Genomic DNA, 25279 nt, shown 5'->3' on the forward strand with positions numbered 1-25279 from the left:
TCCATGATTAGATCACCCGATCACTCTGTGCGATTATTCGATTCTGCATGAAATCTCCATCTTTTCTTCCCTTTAAAATTTAATACAGTTTTTCATAACCGCAAAGTAGAAAGAAAACAGGATTGGCTGATGAAAGAATTGCTCCGTTCCCTGCAACTTGAGCTAGGAGATCATTATCTGTATGGAATGCTTGCACTGATAACCAGATCAACATGTCTACATGTACTTAATTACTGTTGTCTTTTTTAAAATTGGTCCCATTATCTGATGCAATAAACTGTGCTGAAAATTTGGAAATTTGTAGCAGTCTGTCTGCTTATATTTATTTCAACCACAAGACTTTCATCAGCACATTCTTGAAAAGTAAGCTCACTGGACCATGGACAGGTACTTTAATCAATCAATTCCTCATGAACAATTTATTATCCACAAACAATACTACAGAGCTACCTACAGATTAAACAATGATGACCATTCTGTACTACCTTATTTTCTAAAACGGCACTGACAGCAATTTCGGAGCCACACTTTGCCAACATTGCCCAGATAAATCACTTCAAGACTAATCATGCAAATGAAGGATGTCTGTTAGATTGTGTGAGTGAAGATGTGTAATTTTAGGCCAATTCTGCCACTCGCTGAAGACTCCACCACCAAAATCTTTCCAGCTCACCAGAGTTTCCTAAATCGTACACTCTCATCCCTTTCAATGTATATGTGGTCATTTTTCACCCACAACAGATATCGCAGCAGTTCAAATTTTGTCTAGATACTTAGTGGTTTCTATTTCGTATAATTAATGTAGAAAACGGAGCAAACAAACTGGTTTGCCATGTGTATGTGCAGTGGTGCAAATCTGTCCCCGGGATTTGGCGGGGGGTAACTTAAAAACTGCTTGGCCATGGAAATTTGCAAAGAAGGGAGCCCCCCCCCACACCATATGACACAAGGGAGTGGTAATCATGATACAGAAGTACATCTTATGTATATGTCCATGTGCACCCACTTAACCTTACATCAAAACTGCAAATTCCAAACTTTGTAGCTTTTCTCCCTTCTCCAGTGCATTGAATACACTCTCGTTGTTGGCAAGCTCAACAAAGCACCTCTAAATCCACACTGTTTCCGCCCCCCACCAGGAAAATGTAGGGGGAGGGGAGGAGCCAATAGCCCATCCCCCTGATCAAAACACATGTATGGGGGATATATCAAATCCCCATCATCCACCCCTGACCAGATTTACACCCCTGAGTATGTCTGTGTACCACTCTGGGAACAGATACATCAGTTCATTCCTGAAAAGATCTGACATGCTCAGCTACTGATCCCCATAGAAAACATGTAGCAGACCTGCCAACATGCCGTACTCCTTCCTGAGGTCAGGCATTAACACACAATAGATCAACCTTTTAAATGAATTGAAGGCTAAATACCTTTTAATCTATTGTGTGGTAACGCCTGACCTCAGGAAGGAGTGCGGCAAGGTTGGCAGGTCTGATGTAGTGTACATGTACTCCATTAACAGTGTAATTTGGGATGGTGACCTTAGCACACCGAGGTGGTTATTTTCTGCTGGACATATATATTACAGCATGCAACACTTTCTACTTCTACAGGTTTTTGTACAAAGAGTATGATGCATGTACTTCACGGAATGTAACCAGTGTATAAGCATATTAAAATACATGTAGGTATGCTGAAGTTAAAATGCAAACTTCTCCATCAGTCCTAAAGCACACCATATCTGAATACTTGTGATATCCCAAAGGAAAAATCTGCCTGAAGTAATCATTCTTGCATCAGTTTTACTGTACAGTTGGAAAACAGAAAACCAACTTCATTTGACATATTTTTGTTGAAATCAAGAGTAAAATCTTAATATTTACAATCCTGCAGGCTAAAATCTTAGATGTTTCCATACACAGCTTGGGCTAGTGATTCCAATTATGGTTATAGAAAGAGATGCCTGGAAGATGGGCGTCAATGAGACCATGGATGGCTCCAACGCTGCTGTTCTTCAGTATTTTGGTCGTTTGCCCCCACTGCAAAGAAAACAAACACATAAAACATCAGCTTACTATAAGACCGATGGGCCAGACTACGGCATATGTCATCTTTCGGATTTATGGCTCAGATGAATTCATAATTGTGCACCTGGAATCAACATTTGAGAGAGCAGACAAGGGACTTGGCCAAAGTCTTCCAGTCTTACTCATCACTGCACTGAAAACACCTTCGTCAACCGAGTCCTTGAAAGCTGGCAGTGACAGATCAGTCAATGTTTCTGGGGCTGCCAGCGCAGTGCAATATTTCGAAGGCAAAAACTTCAAATTTCTTATTATTTGTGACCCTCATCTTGTTGGACCGTCATTAACCAGATAAAAACATGTCCGAACACTTTTGGGTTGCTTAAAGTCAAAGGTCACTTCCCAGGTCACGTCCTTTTTCTTACCTTCCTCCATCTGCACCAGTCTTCCTCTTGGAGATGATCTATAGAAATGTGAGTCCATGAAATTAGAAACATTGACATGAGTGGATAATATGATAATAAATAATGGGATGGATGGATTACGATTAAACTTATACCGTTTTCACATTGAAACAATTAACTGCAAGTGATAACTTTATTACAAATACATATTTATTCCTACCACAAAATTCGGGTACAATATAGATCAACGCGGACAGTCATCTCACATTCAAAATCTAATACAGAGTAATTTTCATCTTTTATAGAAACACACATTCCAATTTATCATTTCACTTCACATTATTGTCCTTTCTGGTCCATAAAAGACCAAAGTTATCGTAAAGTGTCTTGCCCATGAACACAATGCAGCTATTGGATCACTCCATATTGATCCCTCCCACAGCATTACGCATTCACCTGGCTGATCTGTTGCCACTCTCGATCCAGTTCAGCTTTCTCATTCTTCTCACCAAATGTTCGTCTTGTCTTCCGTCCGTCAGACATCTTTATGCCAAACTGGAAAGCGGCTCTGTTGAAAAAAAATGGGACATGCAGTTAACGGTTGGCTAGGACAGCACATACAATGAGGCCTCAGAGAGGTAAGTCCTCCACCGGAAAAGGAGTCGGCATCGTCCTCGACTAATTCAGAGAAATATTTGTAAGAACTGTCCATGCCAAGCTACGAGCTCCCGAGGATCTCTGAGATCTTAGGGATGACTTACTTAGGCAAAGCTTCCTTGTTGTTCATGTAAGTGCTATACTCCTCCTGAGTATCAAAGTCCCATCGGCCAACTGGACCCTTCTTGTTTCCCTACAGATGAAAAATACCGCATTTTGTACAGGGCATAAAATGAATTGGAAGATGAACACTTTGAAGAAACATTCACGTGTGATTGTGAAGTGGGCAATAGGTCTCAATGAACGACATCACTTCGAACAGATTGCCCAGTTCATCGGCATTTGTTTACTTCAATTTTCATAACACACGTTGGCTGTGCCGTATTTCAAACATATTTGGATCGGCACGCGGGTGATTTTAGAACATTCTGCTCAGCACGCAAACACGCACCTGTTGACAGTGCATACAGAGCTGCAATTTTTTTAACAAAGATGGCATCCAATGAGAGATCTAAAGGAACCATTACAAATGGTGCTGATGTGGCATATGTATACGGCTCAGAAAAATTAGGAGATTACATCGCGTTTTGTAGAGTTATTTCAAAAACCTACCGCACGTGTGTTTCCGCGAGTGAATTTGTGAGAAATGCACATTGCCTACTGTGTAGGGGATAAAATAACCACACAGTTGTGATTTACATGTAACCGCCCAGTTTTTCAGAGCCACATACGTATCCCGTACGCGCACATCTCTAATAGTACCCTATGTGAACATTGGACATGCCAGCGTATATCAAAAACCCATTGTCCAAGAATATGCACGGAACTCTAACTGAACACAGTACACATGAATTACCAGATCCATTTTGCTGTAATCCACTTCATCATCAGAATCGTCCAATGCGTCAGCAGTCTCCGCAGCTCTGTCAAATAGAAGTCAAGACATTATCACTGAGCGTAGCCCCAGACAGTGGACCGTTCAATATGATCATGGGCTAATTATTTTCCCAACCACCTTCCAATGAAAAAGCTTTCACATAAAGAAAGGCAAACTGTCAATGCTTACCCTGGGTAACATTCTGCGTAGCTGTCTACAAAGTCACTCTTCGTCCCTCTGGTTCGCTGTCTGTCTTCACCCTTGAATGCAATTCTGTACAGAGTGGAAAATGAATTCCAAAAGGGTTACCAGTTTGTCATTACAGGCAATAAATCAGAAACTATAAGGATGAACAATAATTCCAATAAAGAGGTACAGAAGCAGGTTTAAGTAGTCTGCCTTTTGAACCTGTCAACTTGACTTACCCGCGCTCCTTTTCCTTGGCTTGTGACGTTGCAATATCAACAGTGGTCATGGTTCCAGCAAAGCGTTCCTCGTGTCTCGGTTCAACCTGCGTTTGCATGCAAAGATTACCACTTTCTTTTTAAGAAACATCAACAGTTTACCTCAACTTTGCTCCTGACCAGCATTTCATGGATAAATTTCATGCACTAAATGTACGTTCTGTCTCAGAAACTAGACCATCATTGAACCAAGCATCCAAACATTTCTTACTTTTCCATATTTCTCATTGATAATCTGAGCAAAATCCCTGGCATTGGAGCTCTTCTTGGGGGCTGGTATAGGCTAAAAAGAAAAAAAAACAAGAAACTGTAAACAACCAGTTGTTCTTTTTTCTATTTTAAGACATGACAATGAAAATGTATGTAATTTTTCAATTTAAATGTGACCTGTATCAATTGGCAAAATAACAAAGAAGCTTTTTGTTTTAAAATTACTGACCTTAACTCTCCTTTGGTTTTTACAGCACAAATGTGCACAAATGCCCACAGTCACTGGTGAGCATGTAGTTTCTATATGGAACTCAAACATGCACAGGTTCAGTGTGTACACAGTAGGTTGCCAGCACAAAATGACCCAGGGTCTTTTGTGCAGTCCTCTTCACTGCATTTGGTTTACTGCACAGTTATGCACATGAAACAGTGAAGCACAGTTGTTGGGCAGCACAAAAGTGCAATCTGATATTCCTGTGAGGGACAGTTGGTGCAGTGCACAACACAACACAGCTGTGCTTCTTTGAGGTGTTTACCAAATGACCCAAAGAGTGACTTCAGCATAGGAGGGTTAAGGGTTAGCGAGTAGTACATGGTAAACTTGAGAATACATGTAGGTTGATAATAAATATGGAATTTAGTCCTATCTGGGGCTAGGATCTGTGTTGATATCAATCCTATCAATTACCTCGTCATCAACTTTGGGTCGTTCAAAGTAGCTCCTGGGTCGTCTATCATCCTCTCTTTCTCTGTCTCGATCACGTCCCCTCTCCCTGTCTCTGTGTCGGTCTCTATCACGGTCTCTGTCACGGTCTCGGTCCCTATCACGGTCTCTATCACGATCCCTACCACGGTCTCTGTCCCTGGTGTCTCTGTCTTTAGCGGTAGGGGGTGCCTTGGTGAAGCTGGGTGCATATTCACCAATATCGGCAAAGATGCTAGGGAGAGGCAAGAAGACTTAATATTAATAACCTTAATAACTGGGAGGGAACTAAATATGTTCATGCATGGTCTTGAAAAAGGTGAAGATTTTATACGTTAGAAATTCTATGTTGAAATGTGTCTGCAATGGTTGCATAAGATCTGCATTCCTAGCATACATCCTTATACAGCCATGCAAAACCTACAATTTCTACAGAGACTTTCACTCTAAGCTTCCTTGTACGTTTGTGGTATTACCTGTCATCTGCTCCAGGAAGCTTGTCCTTGTCAAGTTTGTCATCTTTTCCTTTTCCTGTGTGATAACAAAATTTTGACAAGGTGTGAGGCCCCAAAAATATGCCAGACGGTCCACAGATGGACAAAATAAAACAGGTATAACCTCATTTTCCATATCTGACACTTTCACGGTAAACAAAGCCACATGTACATTAATGTGACAACGGTGAAAGCAGTGAGGTAGAAGCCAATCGGCACTGGTTGCTGTAATCTATTTTAAAGTCTAAGATGCAATAATGAGCCAAGACTAAACTACACATACCTAGGGCACATTTGAGCTACAACTACACTTAGCTATAGAGGGTTTGCATGGCTGCCATCTTGCAGGCCAGTACTTTTGTTCTGCAGTGCATGCATAAAGGAGGACTCCCTGTGGAACAAAAGAGCTGCCCTGCAAGATGGCTACCATGCAAAGCCTCCATAGTCAACCACCGCTGCCCGAACGATGGATGGGTTTTCACCGTCTAGTTGACCATTTCGGACATGACCCTAGAGCATGGTTGCACCACAGGTTATCAATGGCCAATTTCATGTAGGCTTATCAGTACAGAGGGAATTGTTCACAAGAAAATAATTGTATAAGGTTTCACTGAGAACACTGACCATGAAAGCGTGAGAGTTGTAGCCCACGGCAAAATGTGAGCCTTGAGGAGACTTATGAAAATAATTTGACTAAGGACATTTGAGCGTTGCTATATTTTATATACACACTGTTAACCCTTTCGCTATGGATGACGGCTACTACAGCACCTTTGTGTGAGCATTAGTGCATACCACGCATACAGTCTATTCACCATGCAGCTGCTGGTTCAATGGGGCCTGCTGCTGGACCAAGCCCTCCATTCAGGGCATGCCACAGCCCAGCAGTCGCGGTCAAAATAATCCCATCGTGAAGGGGTCAACAAGCAATTTTCTTCAAGTCAAGCTACAGTTTGCACTTCCATTTGTCTGTGCATGAAGTTGTTATGCGGTGAACAATGCTGTACTGATATTTATAAACTTGTAATCTTTTCATAGGACTGTGTGGACTTTGCACACCTGAATGTACACCTGTTACTGTGGGGTCCAAAAATACATTGCAGGGACACAATGATGTCCCTGGAAGTCCAAGCCAGGGCACATCAGCCAGCAAAATGCACAACATAGTCCTATAATCAACCACACTGCATCACCACACGGTAGGCCTCTTCAGTATAAAACCTGACTTACTACAGTACCTCAAGTGATGCTGAAGGGGTTCCGTGATGAATAATGAAGCAGAAATTTTGTCATATTATTCAAACATTCTCTCTTTTTGGAGAAAGTATATCCATTCATTTTAGAACATCATTTTCTCCAAAGAGAGCCTGCAGTCAACGTCAAAGTTTGACTGTCTAATTTATGACTGACACAACGGCTTGGTTTTATCCAAATCTGGTGTTTCCTATATAGTTTTGCTTGTATTTACTTACACATTTCTTGTTGTCTTACCTTTGTCTTTCTTCTTGAGTTTCTTGCCTCTCTGACCTTGTCTCAGATAGGAGATGATCTGAGTCAGCTTGTTTATCACGATGTCATTGGTGGTTAGGGTCGTTTGAGACTGAAAACAAACCAAATTCAATGGTTCACTGTAATATTTTCTTTCCAGGTAATCTGACAATCATTTCTCCCATCACTTTCATTGCCTACTTCAGATACTCAATTTGATCAAGTTTTGGACTCAACACTGCACAGTTGGAACTTCCAATTAAACTAAGCAAGAGGGTCAAAGGTCACCTTACCTCCATTGTCGGGCAGTCTGCTTTGCTCCTGATGACTGTCGTGGGTATATCAGTCTCCGAATACTCGTCGTCAAGCTCTACTTTGTAAGCCATACGACCCGGTAGGAACAGCTCATTACGCTCAGGTAGCTTGGTCTTGAACAAACTACGATAGATGTTCCTTGCTGTCAAGAGAGACAAGATCTATCCAGTGAGGCAAAGAAACAATCTGGACTTAAGTGCTGTGAGTGAAAGCATGTTTTCTGCAGTCACAACGTAGGTCCAGATGAGAGCGTATCATGATGCTATGTGCAGCTTCAGTGTTACACATTATGCACACAAGGCAGAGCATGTAACACCCTCTTGTTATGCGAGTTCTAAAAAGCAACACCTGCAGTGGTACTTCTTATGCATTGAGACGAGTTCAGAAAAGTAAATCACTTACCAATTTTGGTCTTGAACTGAATGCTTTCCTCGGGCTCACTGAAAAATACAAAATTAATTCCCAAGTTAATAAACGAAAAAAGATTTCTACGTGTAAAAACAGTAATGGCACCAAACCCCACATTACTCACACACATACAGAAATTGCTGCTAGCTTAAAACAAAATTATCAGTACCCTCTAAACCAGGAAATAAAGTGCAGCAAAACGCAGCTTTGGTTTTCCCACGTTTGACAGAGAACGTACAGCTCTGATACAAACTCAGTTTAGGAGGGACAATGTTCTTCCCAGGGGTCAGACGATGGGGATTTGACAGGGGGGAGGGGAGCTTACATGATTTTCTGGCTCTTGCTGGAGGTCTGGAGGCTGGTTTCCATTATTTCGTCCCTCTCTTTTTCCTTGCTTTGAATCTCGGCTCGTACCTGAAACGATTGCAATGTCAGTAACAAAAATAACCTCCTGATCCACTGAGCGCCTTCAGAAAGCGCACCCAAAATAAGGTATGGTATCACCATTACAGTGGTCTATCGACATGACACAGAGCAGCCAAAAGAACTGGGATGTAGCCAATGGAGAATTACCCCCCCCCCCTCCGGGAACATTTGCCCCTCTGGAAAATTGGGATTTTAGAATGGGGAGGGGAGCTACAGTGTGTTGATACGCATTACTCCAGTGTGGACACAGACCTGATTTAAGTCCTGGGTCAAATTGAAATTCCCTCTCTTAAAAACAGCCATGCTTCCATTCCCCCACCCCCCAGCTATGCCACCGTGACACTGCAGATTACTGGGAGGGTTCTCTCCCTGCCAGTCAACTGTGCTGTCCCTGCTGCCACCATGCAGGCTTTGTTGTTGGTCCCTTCTTCACCGTGTGGGCTTTCCTCTTAATGAACTTTCTGATGTTTTTTCCTTCTCTAATGAGGCACTGCTTTAAGTCCCGTTTGACACGTGTGACGTGTGTTTTCAATATTCTGGTTTATGTGTACATGCATGTAATGTAGCTAAAAAGGTAAAAACTTACAGCAAAAGTGACAAAACACGAATCAGACACACACTGACAAATCAACGTTGTGTACTTTCATTTACCATTTTCAAGAAATGAGAATTAACTGATAGAAAACAACGTAAACTGAACAGGTTTAACCTGTACAGGCACATCAATCTGTCCACTCTCAATAAGTCGCCTGCAGTTATTTGTAAACCCTTCTACTTACCACACTATTTAGTTACAAGACAAACTTACTTTATGCAGCAATGCATAGTCCAGTCCTTTCACCAAGTGAGTGTGTTCCATGTCACCACCCAGATATTTACTCTCCTCAATCAACTGTTTACGGCGATTGGAAGCTGTGTCACCCCTGAAGTAAGGGCAAAATTCAAAATTGCGTTGAGCGTACTATCCATGGTGTTCTTTAAAAAAACGTACACCAGCCGAAAAATTCTACTGAAGTTCTACATTTGGTTTTAAAACTTTTCATTTTAATCTGGGAGGTGAGCAGACTGCTTTTGTATTAATGACCCCCAGATCTCATCTCCACAGGCTGAATTAGACATGAAATCCTCACAAGACGCGCGAGTTTATCAGTACTTACGCCTGAGCATCGGGTGCCACTGCACGGTAGTTGGCCGTTGTACTGACCACCTCAGTATCTTCATAGTCATTCTTACCTTCACGTCGTTCTTGAGCCTATCAAGGGGAAGGATAAAAAAATTAAGCTTTCAAATATTTTGTTACTTCAAAAAAAAAAATAGACTTACTTTCAAAAACGACTCATTGACTGATCTTTGAAATTGGAGAGATACAACCTTCAGAAGATGAAAGGGGTACACTGCCATCCTCCTTTGCCAAAGACAAAGAGTCTGTTTCTCTTGCCAGTTAGGGTCTATTGAATTCAGCAAGCCTCATAACTTTGACACTGATTGGTTCTTCAGGATCAAGCATGGTGCCTGGAGACCACAACCTCATGTACATCTAACTGCGCGTATACCGTTCGTGCATTCTTTCAGCTCAAGAAGACCTGTTGATTCTCACCCTGTTTCTGTATTTCTTAGCCAGCTCAGCTTCCCTCTCCATTTCTTGCTTCTTGAGTTTGGCATAGAAGCTCTTCTTCTTCCGCCGTAAGGCTCTGGGATCATCCGCTTCATTGTAATCTCTTGGCAGTCTCCATAGAAAAAAATTTTGATCAAATGAGTTTCTTTCCCTCCTGGGGGCAATCTTGGGCAAAATACACCCACAAGGCACACCACTGACCCACATGTGAAGACGTACAATGTATGAAACTTCACCTGTGAAAGCTTGCATGTTTGCTTCCATTAAACATAAGTCTTAAGGGGCTGTCCCTTCAATATATTGAGGTTGGAAATGATCAGCTGATCTGCAGTATCACTCAGTCTTTCCGTGCATGATTTGTTGATAATCCATCAAGTTTAGATGGTTGCATATTTTTGATCTATGGAAAGATTTTTCCAACGAGCGGTAGCTGCTTATTTCAAGACTTAAGGAAAATCAGGTTAGATTGAAAAATTATATTTAGATGACAATGTTACTGGATAAATGAACGTGATCCAAAAAAAATGTTTCGACAGAGATTTAAATACTTAGATAAACATAGGGTTTGAGAAAGGCTTATAAATTCCTGCAAGGCATTTTATTTGAGAAAGGAGATAAAATGACAATATTGGTGTGCTTACTCCTTGTTATGTTTGACCTTAGAGGGTGGGGCTTCTCCTGGTGTAGTTCTAGGGGTCATCAACAGCTTCCTGAAGTCTGCATTGGTCATGTGAGTCAGGCTACAGTAAAGGGTTGAGTAAATGAAAAGTCAGTATACATGGACACTTGAAGAAATAAAACAATATTCAACCACACAGAGCTCCTGAAGATGTTGCATGGGTTACCCCCGACGGCAGAGTGATCATGGTGATGGCATATGACACGCAAAAGACAAGACACAACTTGCCCGCAACAGGCAAGCCATACATTTACCTGCACATGTACACACGCATACGTGTCACAAGTTTTCATATTGATACTTTCTATACTTCAGGAACATGTCCACCCACAAGCTACTGCTACAACTGACACACATTTGATGAGCTTCGCAAATCCCACTGCTTCCCAAATGAAGTGGAACACAATTACTGGTTTGTTGCTGGACCTTGAATAAATATTAAACGAGACACAGTACTGCTAACAAAAACAATTTATGCCAGAAGCCCAAGATTTTATTGAAACTTTGGAAGGAACTTAAGTAGACATTTGAGACACTTATTTTTAACTACTCATGATAAAATATCAACTGACTGGGAACTTACGCTGCATCGGAATCCTCTGACATACGTCGGATGTCCGCAGGTGGCAAGGGGTTGGAAAATGGTTCATCTTTGTCTCCTAACAAAGTTCAAAGTAATCCGACACTCTTTTATTAACATGCTGTTTCTTAACATGGGCTAAACATGACAGCCTTGAATTTTACATGCTAAATTAAAAAGAAAATGCATATGCACATCCATCTTAGACACTAGCTCTGATCAGCGCATTATAACTCCCAGTTCCCTGTACAGTGGCACACGGGGGTGTGGCCTCGATCATCCAAAGCTATTTTGGGAGTAAACTTCAGTCCTCCCCCTACAAAAATTCATAATCTCCGCTGATTAAAGTCCCATCTTCACCCTCGGTAAACTGATTTTGTTTTCCGACAAACATAATTTTGGTCATGTTGAGGCCACCGCACACCCTTTCTTAGCTAATGCATTTCCACTACTCCTACAACTGTTTCCAGTGCGAGTAATGTGTTGTCCAATGAAACATCCTATCCACATGACGCATGAAACAAGAGACAAGCTGTAATTGGTGAATGTCACCAGCACACCATTCAAACAATAGAAATTTTTCTTTCATTCGAGAGCAAAAGGAAACTGAATAGAAAGAGATGGGAGCCACATTGTAATTGGTGAAGCTGCCACACTGCTGAAAACGATGACCTTTCAACTGACATGACAGGGTGAGCTTGGCAGGCAGTCGTGGACAAGAGTGTGGGTAAGGAAAATTCTCATAAAATTCAGCATTTTAAATGGTATGGGGCAGCGCAGACATCTGCAAAATGACAGGTACTGTGCCGGTGAAAACAGCGATCTTGGCGATGTACGCATGCACCAGCGAGTCAGAGGATCGGGTTATACAATCTTTTCTTTGATCTGTACATACGCGCGCACTCGTTACAGTTGTTTTCACCGACGCGGTGTGGTTGCTACCCGTTTTTGGTGAAACTCCCGGATGTCCGCGCTGCCTCATAATGTAAATGAACCTCCCCATCCCATATAAAATTGTATCTCAGGAACCTCATGAAATTATAGGGGCAAAATTGGTGTAACGGCATAGAAATTTCATAAGCCTTGTGGCAAATACTGCATGGGTGATTTTGCACAATGGTAGAAAGGCATTGTGGGAAGGAAAAAGAGGCAATGTACCCAAAAAACATGCAGTACAAACTGCAGTAGCACAATGTCGGATATGTATAAATCTTACAGTTCCGGAAGTAGGCCTAGTCTTAGTCCCATGACGTATTAAGTAAATTGATGGCGTAGTCCTACACAGGCAGTGGGCAGGTACGGTAGGTGATGTACATGTAGGCTACGCGATGTAGTCACGTCAGTGGCGTCGCTCATGAGGAGGCGAAAATGTGTCATGAAATAGTACACCATATTATTCATACAAAAACACAAGCCTCGCTACTTACGCTCTGGCATTGTTGGGAAGCTTATTAAACTGGAAGCAACTCTTGGCGGAAAATTGGTGGACTTCCTTTTCGAGATTTCCAGTTCCACCGAGACAAAATTTACCAAGTTACAACGATGCACTGCTGTCTGGCACCCAGACTGATGAATTGCGTATGGTCAAAGAACCAAAGAACTATTTAATGGTGCACCATCTACGCACATTTGCAGTCAATGAGGGCGCTCAATCGCGCGCGCCAGAGGCGAAGAGGCGAGGGTGTAGACAACTACATGTACAGTGTACATCCATGTCCATTGAAAACAATAATCATGGAATGATAAACTCAACAAAAAGTTCAGCGCTCAGTGACATGCAAACCGAAATTACTGGAGCTTCTAACAAAACCTAAATTATTGTCTTCACCCTAATCTTTCCATTTCTTTTCAATTTTCGGTGGTTTAGCATTTTTTCCTCTATCTATTCACCTGTTCACGCAAAACAAACTCGCCCCTCAAAAGGGATAGCTCCCAAGCCTGCTCGCAGCCATATTTCAAACAGCTTCCCTCTACTTACGTAATTTCGTCAACTCTTCCCTCGGATGGAAGCCCCCAAATCCAAGAAAGAGGTCCTGGCCTATTTTTCAACAATCTCTCAATTTTTTTCCGGCCACACAATCTCCTTAAAAAGCCAATGCCAGGTGACACCCTCCCCATCAAAGCATCCCTTGCCTCTCGGTGGGTACAGATCTGTAGTATAGTATTTTCAAAACAAGAACTTACTCAATTTTCTATTCTGACAAGGAGATTTGAAAGTATTTTATTAATAGACAGATTTCAGTCCATACATAACAGTTCCAAGCATCTAGCCAGTTTATTTGTATATCACTCGAATAGCCCAATTTCAACACTTAACAGAAAATTGGCAAAGTTATCAACTGGTAACATAACAGCTTATCAAATAACAGAAATCTAAGCAATAATCATCTACCTAATCAGAATTTCTGTACATGCAACTCACACAATTCACTGAAATTACTTTTGCTGGGTAGATGCGTATTTCATCAAGTGTCATTCACATCACTTCACACAGGATTCGTTCATCTTTCCCAAATGATCGAAATCCTGAACCGGTTTCAAACGTTTTATATGAGGGCAAACAGGCCGAGCATTCCTGCCCGAACAATGCTAACTATAAGAATTTATGCAACATTGCAAATCGACACAATACCCCGATGTTTGCAACTGAAGTTAGAAGGGTTAATTCTCCTCATTAAGATCACACTTCAATAGATTAACACACAAATTTAAAAGTGACGCTGATCACAACATACACGTCGTAAGAGCTCACATATACAATGAGACTCAACCCCGCATGTTGTTCATTTTTCCAGTGGAAGCACCATTTTAGACTTCAGGGAATGTCTCTGAGCTCAGAAAAAGCTGGAACAGTCCCCTGATGTACTGCTTTTAGCAGGGAACACATATCCCTTTTTTTTTGCTTCATCTTCTACAAGGAGTTCATTAAGAGCCCCATATGTACACTCGGTTCCGAAATGTTCACCGTGGGGAAGGACATAAACCTCCATCCATCTACAGCCTCAGACTACACAAACTGTACAGCTAAGTTAAGCATAGTGATCTTAATCCAAGGGGGGCTTGATTCACAAAACTATAAGTATAGCCTGCAGTCTGTGATGTACACAGAGATTTGGAAGATCCCCCGGGAGAAGGAACACTCCTAGCAGACCATAGGATTCGTCCTCTGATCAGAGTAATAAATCCGTTTAACAGGATCAGAGAACGTTTTGAGATACACCCTGGCTTGCTCCTCTTTTGTGCACAAATGCAAACTCAACAGTGACTGAATTACTGCAGAGTTCTCTACATTGTCACCATGTAAAGCCCTGTGGAACTTTCAACAACTGCAAAGGCTTCCTGCAAGATTTCAAGGAGCAGTACTCAAATCATGAACCATTTCACTGCTTTTGCTGTCTTGCCAACCTGCCAACCTAGGCATCCTGCTAATTGCTGAAAGAACTAATTCATCAAATAGCACTTTTAAAAATCTATTTCTGGTGGAATGCATACAAAAATTACTAATATTGTAAAATGGATGCAATCCATTCCCATATTTCAATGGTACATCCACATGTACTATTTCACAGCAGATCAAGAAACATTCATGTAAGTTTTTAATTTTGTAAATTTAACCATTTACAAATTTCTCACTATTTGAATTCAATGTTTGATCATTCTCATTAGCTACTTTGAAGGCTGCTTGCTTCACTACATTTTCATCAACATAAAACACTGCAGCTGTCTTAAAATTCCCAAGCTTGTACAGCCAGTCATCATTAATCTATGATTAGTACACCATACTTGAGTAAATTAATCAAAATAGGCAAGACAAAACTTGTTTGAAAAATGATATCTTCTCATACAAGAGAGATTCCAATAAACTGTCTCAGTACCCTCGGCAGGGAGGTTGCTGGAACTATGAGAACATGAAATTGCCAGGAATTGGAAGAAATCAAATGAATCCTACATGAACAGGGTATGCCGGAAAAAAATGAATCCTGAAATAAAGGGTTAATGAATCCAAGTTGTGTGCCATGTTAAAATGACTAACTATTGTGTTTGCCATAAAGAGCAAAACACTTTGGACTTCCTCAAGTCATGCTTCACCAAGCAGCACTGTTTTAAAAATGACTGATCACATCTAACATGGCCCGAAGCAAAGTTTAACGTTTTTGAAACATTAAAAAACAAGATGGTTATCAATTCAGTCACAACAAACACTCTTTGCTCAATGGTGAGCTGGACCATGACACTAACTGTTGTTAGACATATCTAGCTAACTGGTTTTAACCGAAACAACTTTTTTTTCTCATGCATCAGCCTAATGCATCCGCATCACATAGCTAACCTGAGATACGTTTTTCCGCAAAGCAAAACTACAGGCATTCCATTTAACACAAATAAATGTTGGCTTACCACTTTCCCCGAATGAAACTCCAATTCTACAGAAGTGTCGCAAATGGCTCTTGACATACATGTACATGTAACATTTTCCAAACAAAGGTGCTCAGTGAAGCATGACAGAAGGGAAGCCATAAAAGTCTTATTTGAATACATCTTGCTCCTACTTTATGAAAAATACACGATCATAGTCGTAGAGCACACAACTTCATGAAATCAACCCTTTTTTTCTGGGCCATCATATACACGTATACAATGCAAATGTAAGAATGTCCTTTTTGTGGAGTTACGACTGATCCCTGGAAGAGGCCCGACAAACACAAAAAAGGGTTTACATTTTCGTAAACTAAAACTCACAGTTCTCATAGAATACCCTCCACTCTAAATTTAGGGGAGGATATTCTGTTAGTTCATGCCTAAAGTCCATCATATACAAGTATATTTACTATAAGAAACCATTCCACTATATATCTTTTCTCTTATTACCTTTAAAAAGCTTTGATTCAAATGAAAGTGATAATGACAAAAACTAAACCAACTAAGACTTTAACAACAGAAATAAATCACTGAAGCATTGTTGAGGTTCAACAAGCCCACTTTTTTATGGATGAATGTACATGCATGTCCTCAGTTGAAAAGAAATAATCCTTCTCTTAGATTTCGTATTCAAGACAAAATCAAAATCAGTATTGTAGCAAAGTATTGGGGCATTCAAACTGGATACCACCACAAGAGGAATTGAAACAGTCCAATTGTACGTACATGTATCAAAGTACCAAGATTACTTGAAAGGCAGAGATGCATGCCACTAAAATGAAAGATGCCTACCTAATGCATAGAACGTAGGAATGTTCGAAGAAAACACAAGTTGTTACCAAGTTGAAAAGAAATGAAGTGAAAAGCATTCCAGGTGAAAATGAATGGGGGAGAACAGAACACTAGCACAAGACTAGCACAAGAAACATGCAAGTCCCCTTGCATAAAGATCCAAGACTTAGCATTTTGATGATCAAATGAAACTGTAATAGATTTTGACCGAGTACACAAAGGCTAAAATTAACACCTGAATAGTAAATTATTCAAGTCAATCCAAAATTGACAACAATTATTTACAAGTTTTGAACCCTTTTCCTTTGTTTGAATGACAAGTGACTCTAAGCGAATGCAAAGCCTCTAAATCTAAATGTACACGTTGTATGTACCTCATTTTTTACAAGGTACCAGTACAAGCAACTGGCTATCTCTTGAAGTAAAGCATTATGGAAATCACTTTCATTTGTTAGTACCAGTATCTATAAAAACTGGTCTTTGATTTAACAACGCACTACAATATGAGAAGGCGGTGGTACAGGACAATCTTTCATATACATGTACATTCAAGTAATGTGAACTACATGTACATGTACCAGTTGTGCTTGAGTTGCCCAAATATGCCATGTAAGGATACAACCCCCATTAGGCCACTGCTGCTTAAACACCAAACTACAACTCCAATATTTTGGGCCAAGCGAGAGTAACATTTCAAAACAAAGCAATACAAAATATTGCCTATGCGGTAACAGCTCTTTTATCTTGTAGTTATGGAAAACCAAACTGTGATATTGAACAGCAAAGCCCGAAAGTAAACCTTTCATGGCAGAGCTCCTAGTAGGAAGTGTTTCAAAACCTTGAATACTCTGATGGAATCACCAGTGTTGCCGTCCATTACAAGTCCGTTCACAAGTAGAGTCCTGTCCTTATGTACTAACAGGCTGAACAGTGCCACAGGTTCAGTTTAAAAGGCTTGTGTCTTGGCTTTAATAAGACTGAATGACTTGTGGTGGGCTCACAGGGACTTGTAATGGACTAGGCTGAGCACTGAACATTAGCCTGCCATACAGACATGTATGTACACCCACCCAAGAATGGCCCAACCCTACATGTTCAACACATTAAGATCATGGCATTTTATGAGGAATGTTCACCGAGCAGTCAACCAATGCCACAATCCAAATGGAAACAATGTGTGGGCACATTTTCATTTTTGTAAAGCTAGCACAACAGAAAAGTCCAATATTGCTTAAATGTTGAACTGAATAAATTTGACTTGTCACATTCCATTCGATGTAACACTTGAATAATTCCCTGTCATCTCGTCGATGGGTGGAGGATGATGTGATTACTGATTTATTCATACAAACACGTGGCACAAATGTACCAGGTACCAGCACTGCAAAAATAGAATGTTCAAATCGATAAATATTAGACAAACTAATCCCTAATAACAAGACATTTCTGAACTCATACATGTACATGTAGTTGATGCAGACGTATACATGTACATTCAGCTGGGGATTTATTCGGCATTAAAAAAAACAATGAATATGCCACATTCATGCCATGGAAAGAATAACTTCCTGAGGTGACAGATGGGAGAATCCATTCCACTCGGCCTTGCGTTGTGAAATGAAACGTTCCATCTGCCATCTCATCAAACGATTCTCACCACGGCACTCATTCCTTTATTCGCACACTGGCACGCACATATTGTAGTGCGTTGTTCATCTCTCATGCTTGGTTGCTCCTAGTTCTCTTTCTTCTCTGTCTCTGTGGCGGACTCTTCATCTGAATATTCCGTGGGCTCCTCCCCTGGTTTCAACAACTTGCCCACGTAGTCATATTTTTCTGTGGAGATAAGACAAAGATGCACATGTAACAAATCACAGTGAATGAAACTTTCTTATCAAGAACAAAAATGCATCAATTGTGAAAATTTGTAAAGAGAGACTTTTAACACTGAGAGGGAGGGGCACAAAAGATCTTCTTTCCCACGACTGCACAAGCAATCCATTTTTAAACAATTGCAACACAGATCAAGGTTCAAGCTTGAAGGGTAGTAGTGACAAATTTTTCATTGACACAGGTTTTTTTGGTAACTTTACATGTCAATTGCTTCGTTGATAAATGTACAGAAAGTGCACTTTATTATACATTGAAAACTTTGCCGTGCTTTCCTGGGAAGCTGAGGGCACTGTTCTTCCGTTCAAATTGTGAATCAGAATTTACACACTGAAAACATACTAAGAAAGGATTGCTTACAAGCAAAAAAAGGATTGCTTACTTGCAAATACCAAAGAAATGAATATTGAGGCCAGCAAAATCAAAAGAGTAATTTCTGTGCATAAACCACCGTAACATTAAAGTGTTCTTCGATGGATGCCGTGTTGCTCACTAATATAGTAATTTACATAAAAATGAAAAAGGTGGCAAAATATCCTTTAAAACTGTAACAGAAATTGAAAATCGGGATACCTGAAACAAAAAGGTGCATTTTGCAGGTCTGAATTGTAACAAAATGTACTTAAGAGACCGTTTAAGGTTCAGCTAAGCCAACTCTTTATCAGATTTTTTTTTCTCTCATCGAAGATAATCTCAGATCAAAACACAGTTTTATCAAAGCAGTCACCTTAAAATCGCTGTGCGCATGTACACATCAATAAAAACCATTTTCTCGCAATGCTGGGTAACCCTGTTACCTTTTCATTGAGTGTAAGTTGTCTGACTGCACCTGCATGCCCCCCTGATGTTTCCAAACAGTAATTTCTAATGGCTGACACTTACCCATGAACTGCATTTCCCATTCTCGGACACCATCCAAAGATTCCTTGTCTAGGTCAGAAAGGTCATCGTACTCATCTTTGAAAGAATCCTTATCCAAAGAGAATGTTGCTAAGGCACGGGAAGCATCGTGACCAGCAAAAACGCCGTATGGACCCCCTGCATACAGACAAAATGACAGATCACTGCACACTCAAGTGTAAACTGTCATCTCACTTTTGATAATGTAAAAACCGTCTGTGGATTTCACAAGTGCAAATTAACCACGTTGGAGGAAGTGTTCTTGATATGCCAGGCAATTTATTTTCAAAGATGGGCATGCAACTCTTGTTTTCAATAAAAAGAGGAAAACCTACGCGAACGACACAGCAAGTGTAAAGTGAAAAGCCAATACAGTGGGCCCCGAAAAATTTTGAATTCTAGATGCTCTCTGGTACATTCTGGGCAGTTCTGGAAAAGACTCTTGCTGACTGGCTCATGAAGAAAGTCTTTCTTCAAGAAGAGTGCGAGAGATGCCTTGTGACCATGTCCTCCCTTTTCAAAGTCATTTTTCCACGTTGTCAAATGATCTCAGATGTTTTTCCGACACGTACATGTATATGTGCACGTACATTGCTCAGAGCGACAGCATGTGCAGTCCGTATCCATGCAAGTTGATTGAGAAAAAGATACGGAGCCAGACTATTGACCAGAATAGAATAGAGGGCGCTATGATAAACAGCTCATTTAAAAGTTTCCTCTCACACACTAGCACAGAACCAGACAACAATTTCTATCCTTGTTTTTTCTGAGTGGAAGCATGATTGTATGAGTTTCCGCCAAGCGGCAGCAAGGCCTCATCATGTCAACCGTGCAGCGATCCCAGGTGCAAGCAAACGATGAAAGTGTGGACAAAGCCTAAGGTGGAATCTTTTGTGGTCCGATCTTTTAAATAATGCGGAAATCCGCAGCTCCACGGAAGAGTTGCATGCCTGCATAGAAAGTGATGAAGACCCACACAAGACACAAAATTTGATAAAACTTCAAATTGTTACCACTCGATGCAAAAAATGCTGGCTTCAATCACAACAATGACCTAAAGTTACACATTGAACAATTTGTAATGGTACCAACAGACGGCACGATTAGGATATAAATACGTACATGTACATCCGTCTGCATGCATGTTGATAAGGTTAAAATCTAAAGCATACAGGAAGACACATGTACTAGTACATGTACATACAGCTGTATGTACACGTATACTGGTACAGGTGTAAGTACATGTAGGTTTTGCATGCGTTGGAAGGGGAGAATTTCTTGTTAGGACACAGGGGTGAAATTGGAGAAAAATGAAAAATTCAGAATGTAATCACTGGACATTTTGAGCGCACCCATTAACATCCACGTACATGTACCCATATTTGTGTTCTGTATCAATATTACATGTAAAAACTTTGAAGTGGTAAACATGGGATATTCCAGATTCTAAGAACAGGTTGTTTGAAAAATCCTGAAATCAGGGAAAAATCCTGACCAATCCCACCCCTCAGGAAAGCTGGAATTGCAGTATGGACAAAATTTGTTACCATAATGTTTTTGTTCCTCATAATGTCTACAATTAAACACATGTACGCGCATAATCTCCATTATAAAGTAACAAATGTACATGTGCACAACCACACGTACACATGTATAGGTACAATGAACACTGTATGCGCCCACAGTGTCTAAAGGTACTTGTACATGTATGAACATACTTGCTCCGCAGTTGTGGGGACGTACATGTACACGTTATTTCACCTATTTTGTAGAGATCGAGAACATCATGAAGACAGCAAAATGTCCCCAAAACTTGGTTCTAATGGCTCTGACTTGGTTCTAATTTCCCCTTAAACACTGGTGAAGGCCTGCCTGTTGTACATGTACTTTCACATGCATGATGTATCCCCACCATGCCTACAGTTCGTGCCTGCACCATATACAAGAGTTTAATACAAAGTTCATTTTTCACAGAAAGGTCGTCCAGTCTTTGTTGGCTGGCTTAGTACCAGTACATTTTAGGTACAAGAAGCTCCAAATGCAGACTCACAACTTGTACATTGGAACTGCTTTATCTGATCAGTGTGTGTGCATTTCTGCTTGGCTTACTAAATGGCATGACTAAGCACAGGACTGGGATACATAGGTCGGCAGTCTGCAATACAGTGTTTGGTGATATTTGCACAAACACATGAAGCACATTGTGTGGTGAACCCATGTTTGCATTACACCTTGGATGTACATGTACATGTATGCTATGGATGTCTGCAATAAGTGACTTCAAGTTCCAAAAAAAAAAGGATATCGAATATTGTACAGTAGATATCTTTAGTTACAAAGCCAAAATTATGCACAAATGAGCCCTTTTTAAACCTTTCCACGGTGAAGGTGCATAGGGCAGGTACACTGAAAATAATGTCTCAACCTTGTGTGATTCATTGCAGCTCATACTAACGCATAAATTGTAAATAGTATGCCAGTTTGCCATTTCATCTTTGACACATACATGTACAAAAATTATAATTCTCAATATTGTGCACCAGTAGGCAGATCACACACACTTCACCATACATGTAGTTAGGCTTGACCAACTCCAGCACCCTACACATACCGGTAGCCGGTACATGCATTTAGAATTGCCGCAACTACATGTATGGTGTATACATATAGTTAGCATTATCCCAACTGTAATACAACTTCTGGGAGTTAAATTTGAATAAAATATGGTACACCGAGCTCGTTAAATTCATGTGAACGTAACGCTTAAAATTCTCCATATTAAGTAACTGTTGCTATGCATTGTGCCTCGTGATTTAGGCGAGCTTTTGCTTAGTTACATAAGAGTACACTGTTTTCAATGGATTAGAGGGCACAAAGGAACCAGTCTATTCCAGAGATGGTGGTCACTGTAAAAAAAGGTTGCCCAGAATCACTAAGCACAGTAACAGTGTCTCATAGACTGGGGAATTCAAAGTGTTATGTTTAAGTGCAATCGGATAACTCAGAGTACCAGGTTTGTTCAAAATTGACTCCAGAGTCTGACAATGGAACTGACAATGTTACAATGTACATGTACGTCCCAATTATGGCAATAGCCCCTATTATTATACTTGGACAAGTCTAAACTATAGTTGGGATAGGCCCAAGTATAGTTGGTGTCACCACAAGTCACCACAGGTCTCCATTAGACAGTCACTAATAATTCAGTTGTGAATCAACTTGTTTGTTCTGATCTGATTTGTGAACTGACAAGTTTGTGCATTAACTTGTATTTATGACTTGTGTCGCGGCAAAATTGACTGCTGATCTAGTGAGTGTTGTTGAACTAATTCAGGGGCGTCAGCAGCCAATCGTGTAAGCCTCGTGTCCTACATGTAGCTGCGCAATTATAAGTGTTTTCTAAGTAAACACACTTTCCCTCCTAGTTTGAACTTGCCTGGACTTTTCTGCTGATGGCTAATAGGTCTCCGTGGGGAAATATTACTGCCATCCATATATGGAATTCTTTCCCGGTTGTACATGTACATGTATTTCATAAAAGCCTTGTTAAGTTTGGCAATGATAAGCCTTAACCACACATGATGAGTTTGTCCAATTACATGTATTCATTTTAGTTCATCCTAATGACAATGTACGCCTCCTAAAATCACTGTGTAAGTTACAGAATGCATGTTCCGTATGCCATCATTTGCTGCACAAGTTCCAAATTTTCATTGGTTTGAAACGCTATGGGATTCTGAATGTACCCATTTACATTTATTTTGCCTAGAATTGCCCTTTTTCAATCAAATCTTCCCCTAAAAGCCCTCCGCAAAACAGAAGACTCTGCATCCCGCTAGAGTTTGGGACGCATGCTAGAGCTAGAGGACAATGTTTTGATTTCCCCTCCCCTTAGTCATCACTATGCTAGTGTGGTGGGCATGGTGGGGAATATGTCAGGAGGATTAAGGGGATCACAGCGTAGTCAAAGAGTTTGGCATAATTCACAGCATGCATACTTCGAAGCACCTCCCGGTACTTTCTCTCTTCACGGTTCTACATTCATGACATTGCTCACCTGGTCCGTAAAATCTCCTCCCCCTCGACACATCAAAAACTTTGCCGTTCACTGCAACCAGCACCCGTTTGTCTGGGCCAGTGCCATCGTAGTCTTTCAAATCTTGCAGGGTGAAATCTCTCTTCTTCATCTTCGGGAGAGGTGGATCCCTGGGTGGATCTGGCTTCCTTCTACTCCCCACAAAGATTTTGTAGAGAAGAAATCCGCAAACGGACAGTAATGCGAGATTTATTGGGTTGAAAAACAGCTCTCTCAACAGTTCCTCGACCGCCATGGTGGATGCTGAGAATTTAGTCTGGTGAACTTTATTTTATTTGTAAAGACTCTAGATGTGTGGCGTCCAGGTATCAGACTGATTAGCTTTCGCTTGTGCTACGTAGATTTCGCGCGTCGGGGTCGCGATATCGATAGATCGCATGTTCACAATCATGACCTTGACAAAAGTCCCCAAGCTTAATCTGGGCGGAGTGCAAAAAGGGAGGGATTTCTTCTCTTCAATTTTGATTTGAAAACACAAAAAGGTAGAAACAACAGGGTAATGAAATAAATATTACACAAAAAATAACTTGGCAGAAGACTGTTTCTTTACTTTCTGAAATAACTTGTGATAGGTAATTGCACTTATAAACAAACAAAAACGTAGCTTCTGCTGTTTATTTCAAAAGCAATGTATCTTTAAGATGTTAAGTTGAAAAGTACAATGAGAAAAGAGAATGTATAATTGTAATATCCGGCTATTAGAACAGTTACAGTTTGAATAAAAATATGATGATCTACCACTTGATGGCATCATGGTGGTAGGTAGATCAATTTGCCATCAAACCTGTAGGCCCAGTCTAGCACAACGCATACCACCCGCATGTTTGCATTATTGCTAAAGCTCACTGTACGTGTACGATTTGGGTCAGCTTACCACTAATTCATTGGCTACGATCACATAACAGGGGCGGATCCACGTTGCAACGGGTTGGGACATTTTTTGTTCGTACAACATAAGCCTTTACGCCGTCGGCGAAGCCATAAATCTCTTGTTTTGTTCTTAGCAGCACACGCAAAATAAGACATTGTGCTTTATTTTTTATAGGGTCTGAACAATCCCTGCCGGAAAAACTATCTGCTTATGCAACAGTACATACATGTACATTATACATGTACATATACACAATATGCCGCATAATTAACTGTCGTGTACGAGAGTACTACATACTAGCCTTCCTGTTTCTCTCAGGGTTATTACACCCGGCAAATTCCTTAGGTGTTCCTGACACCAAGGGTTCACTTTTTCAAATACGGGAAACTGTCCCACTAGTATGCGCTTCATTCATCAATACACGCGAGTGTCAGTCGGCGAAGACGCGTCCTCGTACGTTCAAGTTCAGGGGGCGTGGGTCCGTCCAACATTTCCCTGCGGAGTGCGCGAGCGGGCAGATTTCATTATTAAAAAGTTGTTGGATATTCAGTTGAAGGCAAACAGAAGATCTAGGGGAAAGTAAATGGTATCATCCTCTTAATAGTAATTAAATATTTCAAAGATTAAATAGGTTTACACAGTTGACAATAATCCGGGACCAGAGGGCACTGGTGGTAGAGGCTAAAGTGTATAAGTGTCTTTCACCAAAGCAGTTTTAAGCCTAGACCTATAATTTTGAGCACAACTGGTAGTTATACCACTGAAGTAACACACCCATCACACGCGTCATGATCACGCGGAAACGTTGATCCGTGTAATCTTCAATGAGGGCTCTGAGACTTTACATAATGCACTTGAATTAATTAACCCTTCCCTTCCTAGTGCTGTCATACAGGGGGCGGTATGTACGACTACAGGTGGAAAAACGATTGCTACTATAATGTCATACACTATTAGAGCTGCT

General features: G+C 40.8%; 2 protein-coding genes across 2 annotated transcripts; both read right to left on the reverse strand.

Annotated features, from left to right (window-relative positions):
- Positions 1–391: 391 nt before the first annotated feature.
- On the reverse strand, positions 392–12933 carry ik (IK cytokine). The gene is made up of 20 exons (XM_022237159.2): positions 12775–12933; positions 11351–11426; positions 10730–10828; positions 10071–10200; positions 9631–9725; positions 9282–9396; positions 8373–8461; positions 8042–8079; positions 7618–7781; positions 7328–7436; positions 5819–5873; positions 5328–5577; positions 4641–4712; positions 4391–4476; positions 4155–4238; positions 3945–4011; positions 3193–3281; positions 2888–2999; positions 2453–2490; positions 392–2042 (listed from the first exon to the last, which is right to left on the reverse strand). Exons 1-20 carry the CDS (start codon positions 12782–12784, stop codon positions 2018–2020), a joined length of 1803 nt encoding a protein of 600 aa, XP_022092851.2. The 5' UTR covers positions 12785–12933; the 3' UTR covers positions 392–2017.
- Positions 12934–13597: 664 nt separating this feature from the next.
- On the reverse strand, positions 13598–23708 carry LOC110980440 (membrane-associated progesterone receptor component 1-like). The gene is made up of 3 exons (XM_022237119.2): positions 23406–23708; positions 19331–19486; positions 13598–18394 (listed from the first exon to the last, which is right to left on the reverse strand). Exons 1-3 carry the CDS (start codon positions 23677–23679, stop codon positions 18294–18296), a joined length of 531 nt encoding a protein of 176 aa, XP_022092811.2. The 5' UTR covers positions 23680–23708; the 3' UTR covers positions 13598–18293.
- Positions 23709–25279: the final 1571 nt, after the last annotated feature.

The sequence above is a fragment of the Acanthaster planci genome, linkage group LG02 (genome assembly GCF_054643075.1).
Source record: "Acanthaster planci isolate LZ-2023a linkage group LG02, COTS_SCS, whole genome shotgun sequence".
Classification (NCBI taxonomy): domain Eukaryota; kingdom Metazoa; phylum Echinodermata; class Asteroidea; order Valvatida; family Acanthasteridae; genus Acanthaster; species Acanthaster planci.

What these genes read in the sequence shown, in the direction of transcription:
- ik (XM_022237159.2), bottom strand. An exon ending in ATTACAGCAAAATGGATCTG is followed by an intron (nt 3,282 to 3,944) that starts GTAATTCATGTG and finishes TTTCATCTGTAG; the next exon opens with GGAAACAAGAAGGGTCCAGT. An exon ending in ACTGGTGCAGATGGAGGAAG is followed by an intron (nt 2,043 to 2,452) that starts GTAAGAAAAAGG and finishes TTTTCTTTGCAG; the next exon opens with TGGGGGCAAACGACCAAAAT.
- LOC110980440 (XM_022237119.2), bottom strand. Translation starts at nt 23,679, where the DNA reads ATGGCGGTCGAGGAACTGTTGAGAGAGCTGTTTTTCAACCCAATAAAT. An exon ending in GAGGAGATTTTACGGACCAG is followed by an intron (nt 19,487 to 23,405) that starts GTGAGCAATGTC and finishes GTCTGTATGCAG; the next exon opens with GGGGTCCATACGGCGTTTTT. An exon ending in ATGGGAAATGCAGTTCATGG is followed by an intron (nt 18,395 to 19,330) that starts GTAAGTGTCAGC and finishes TTATCTCCACAG; the next exon opens with AAAAATATGACTACGTGGGC.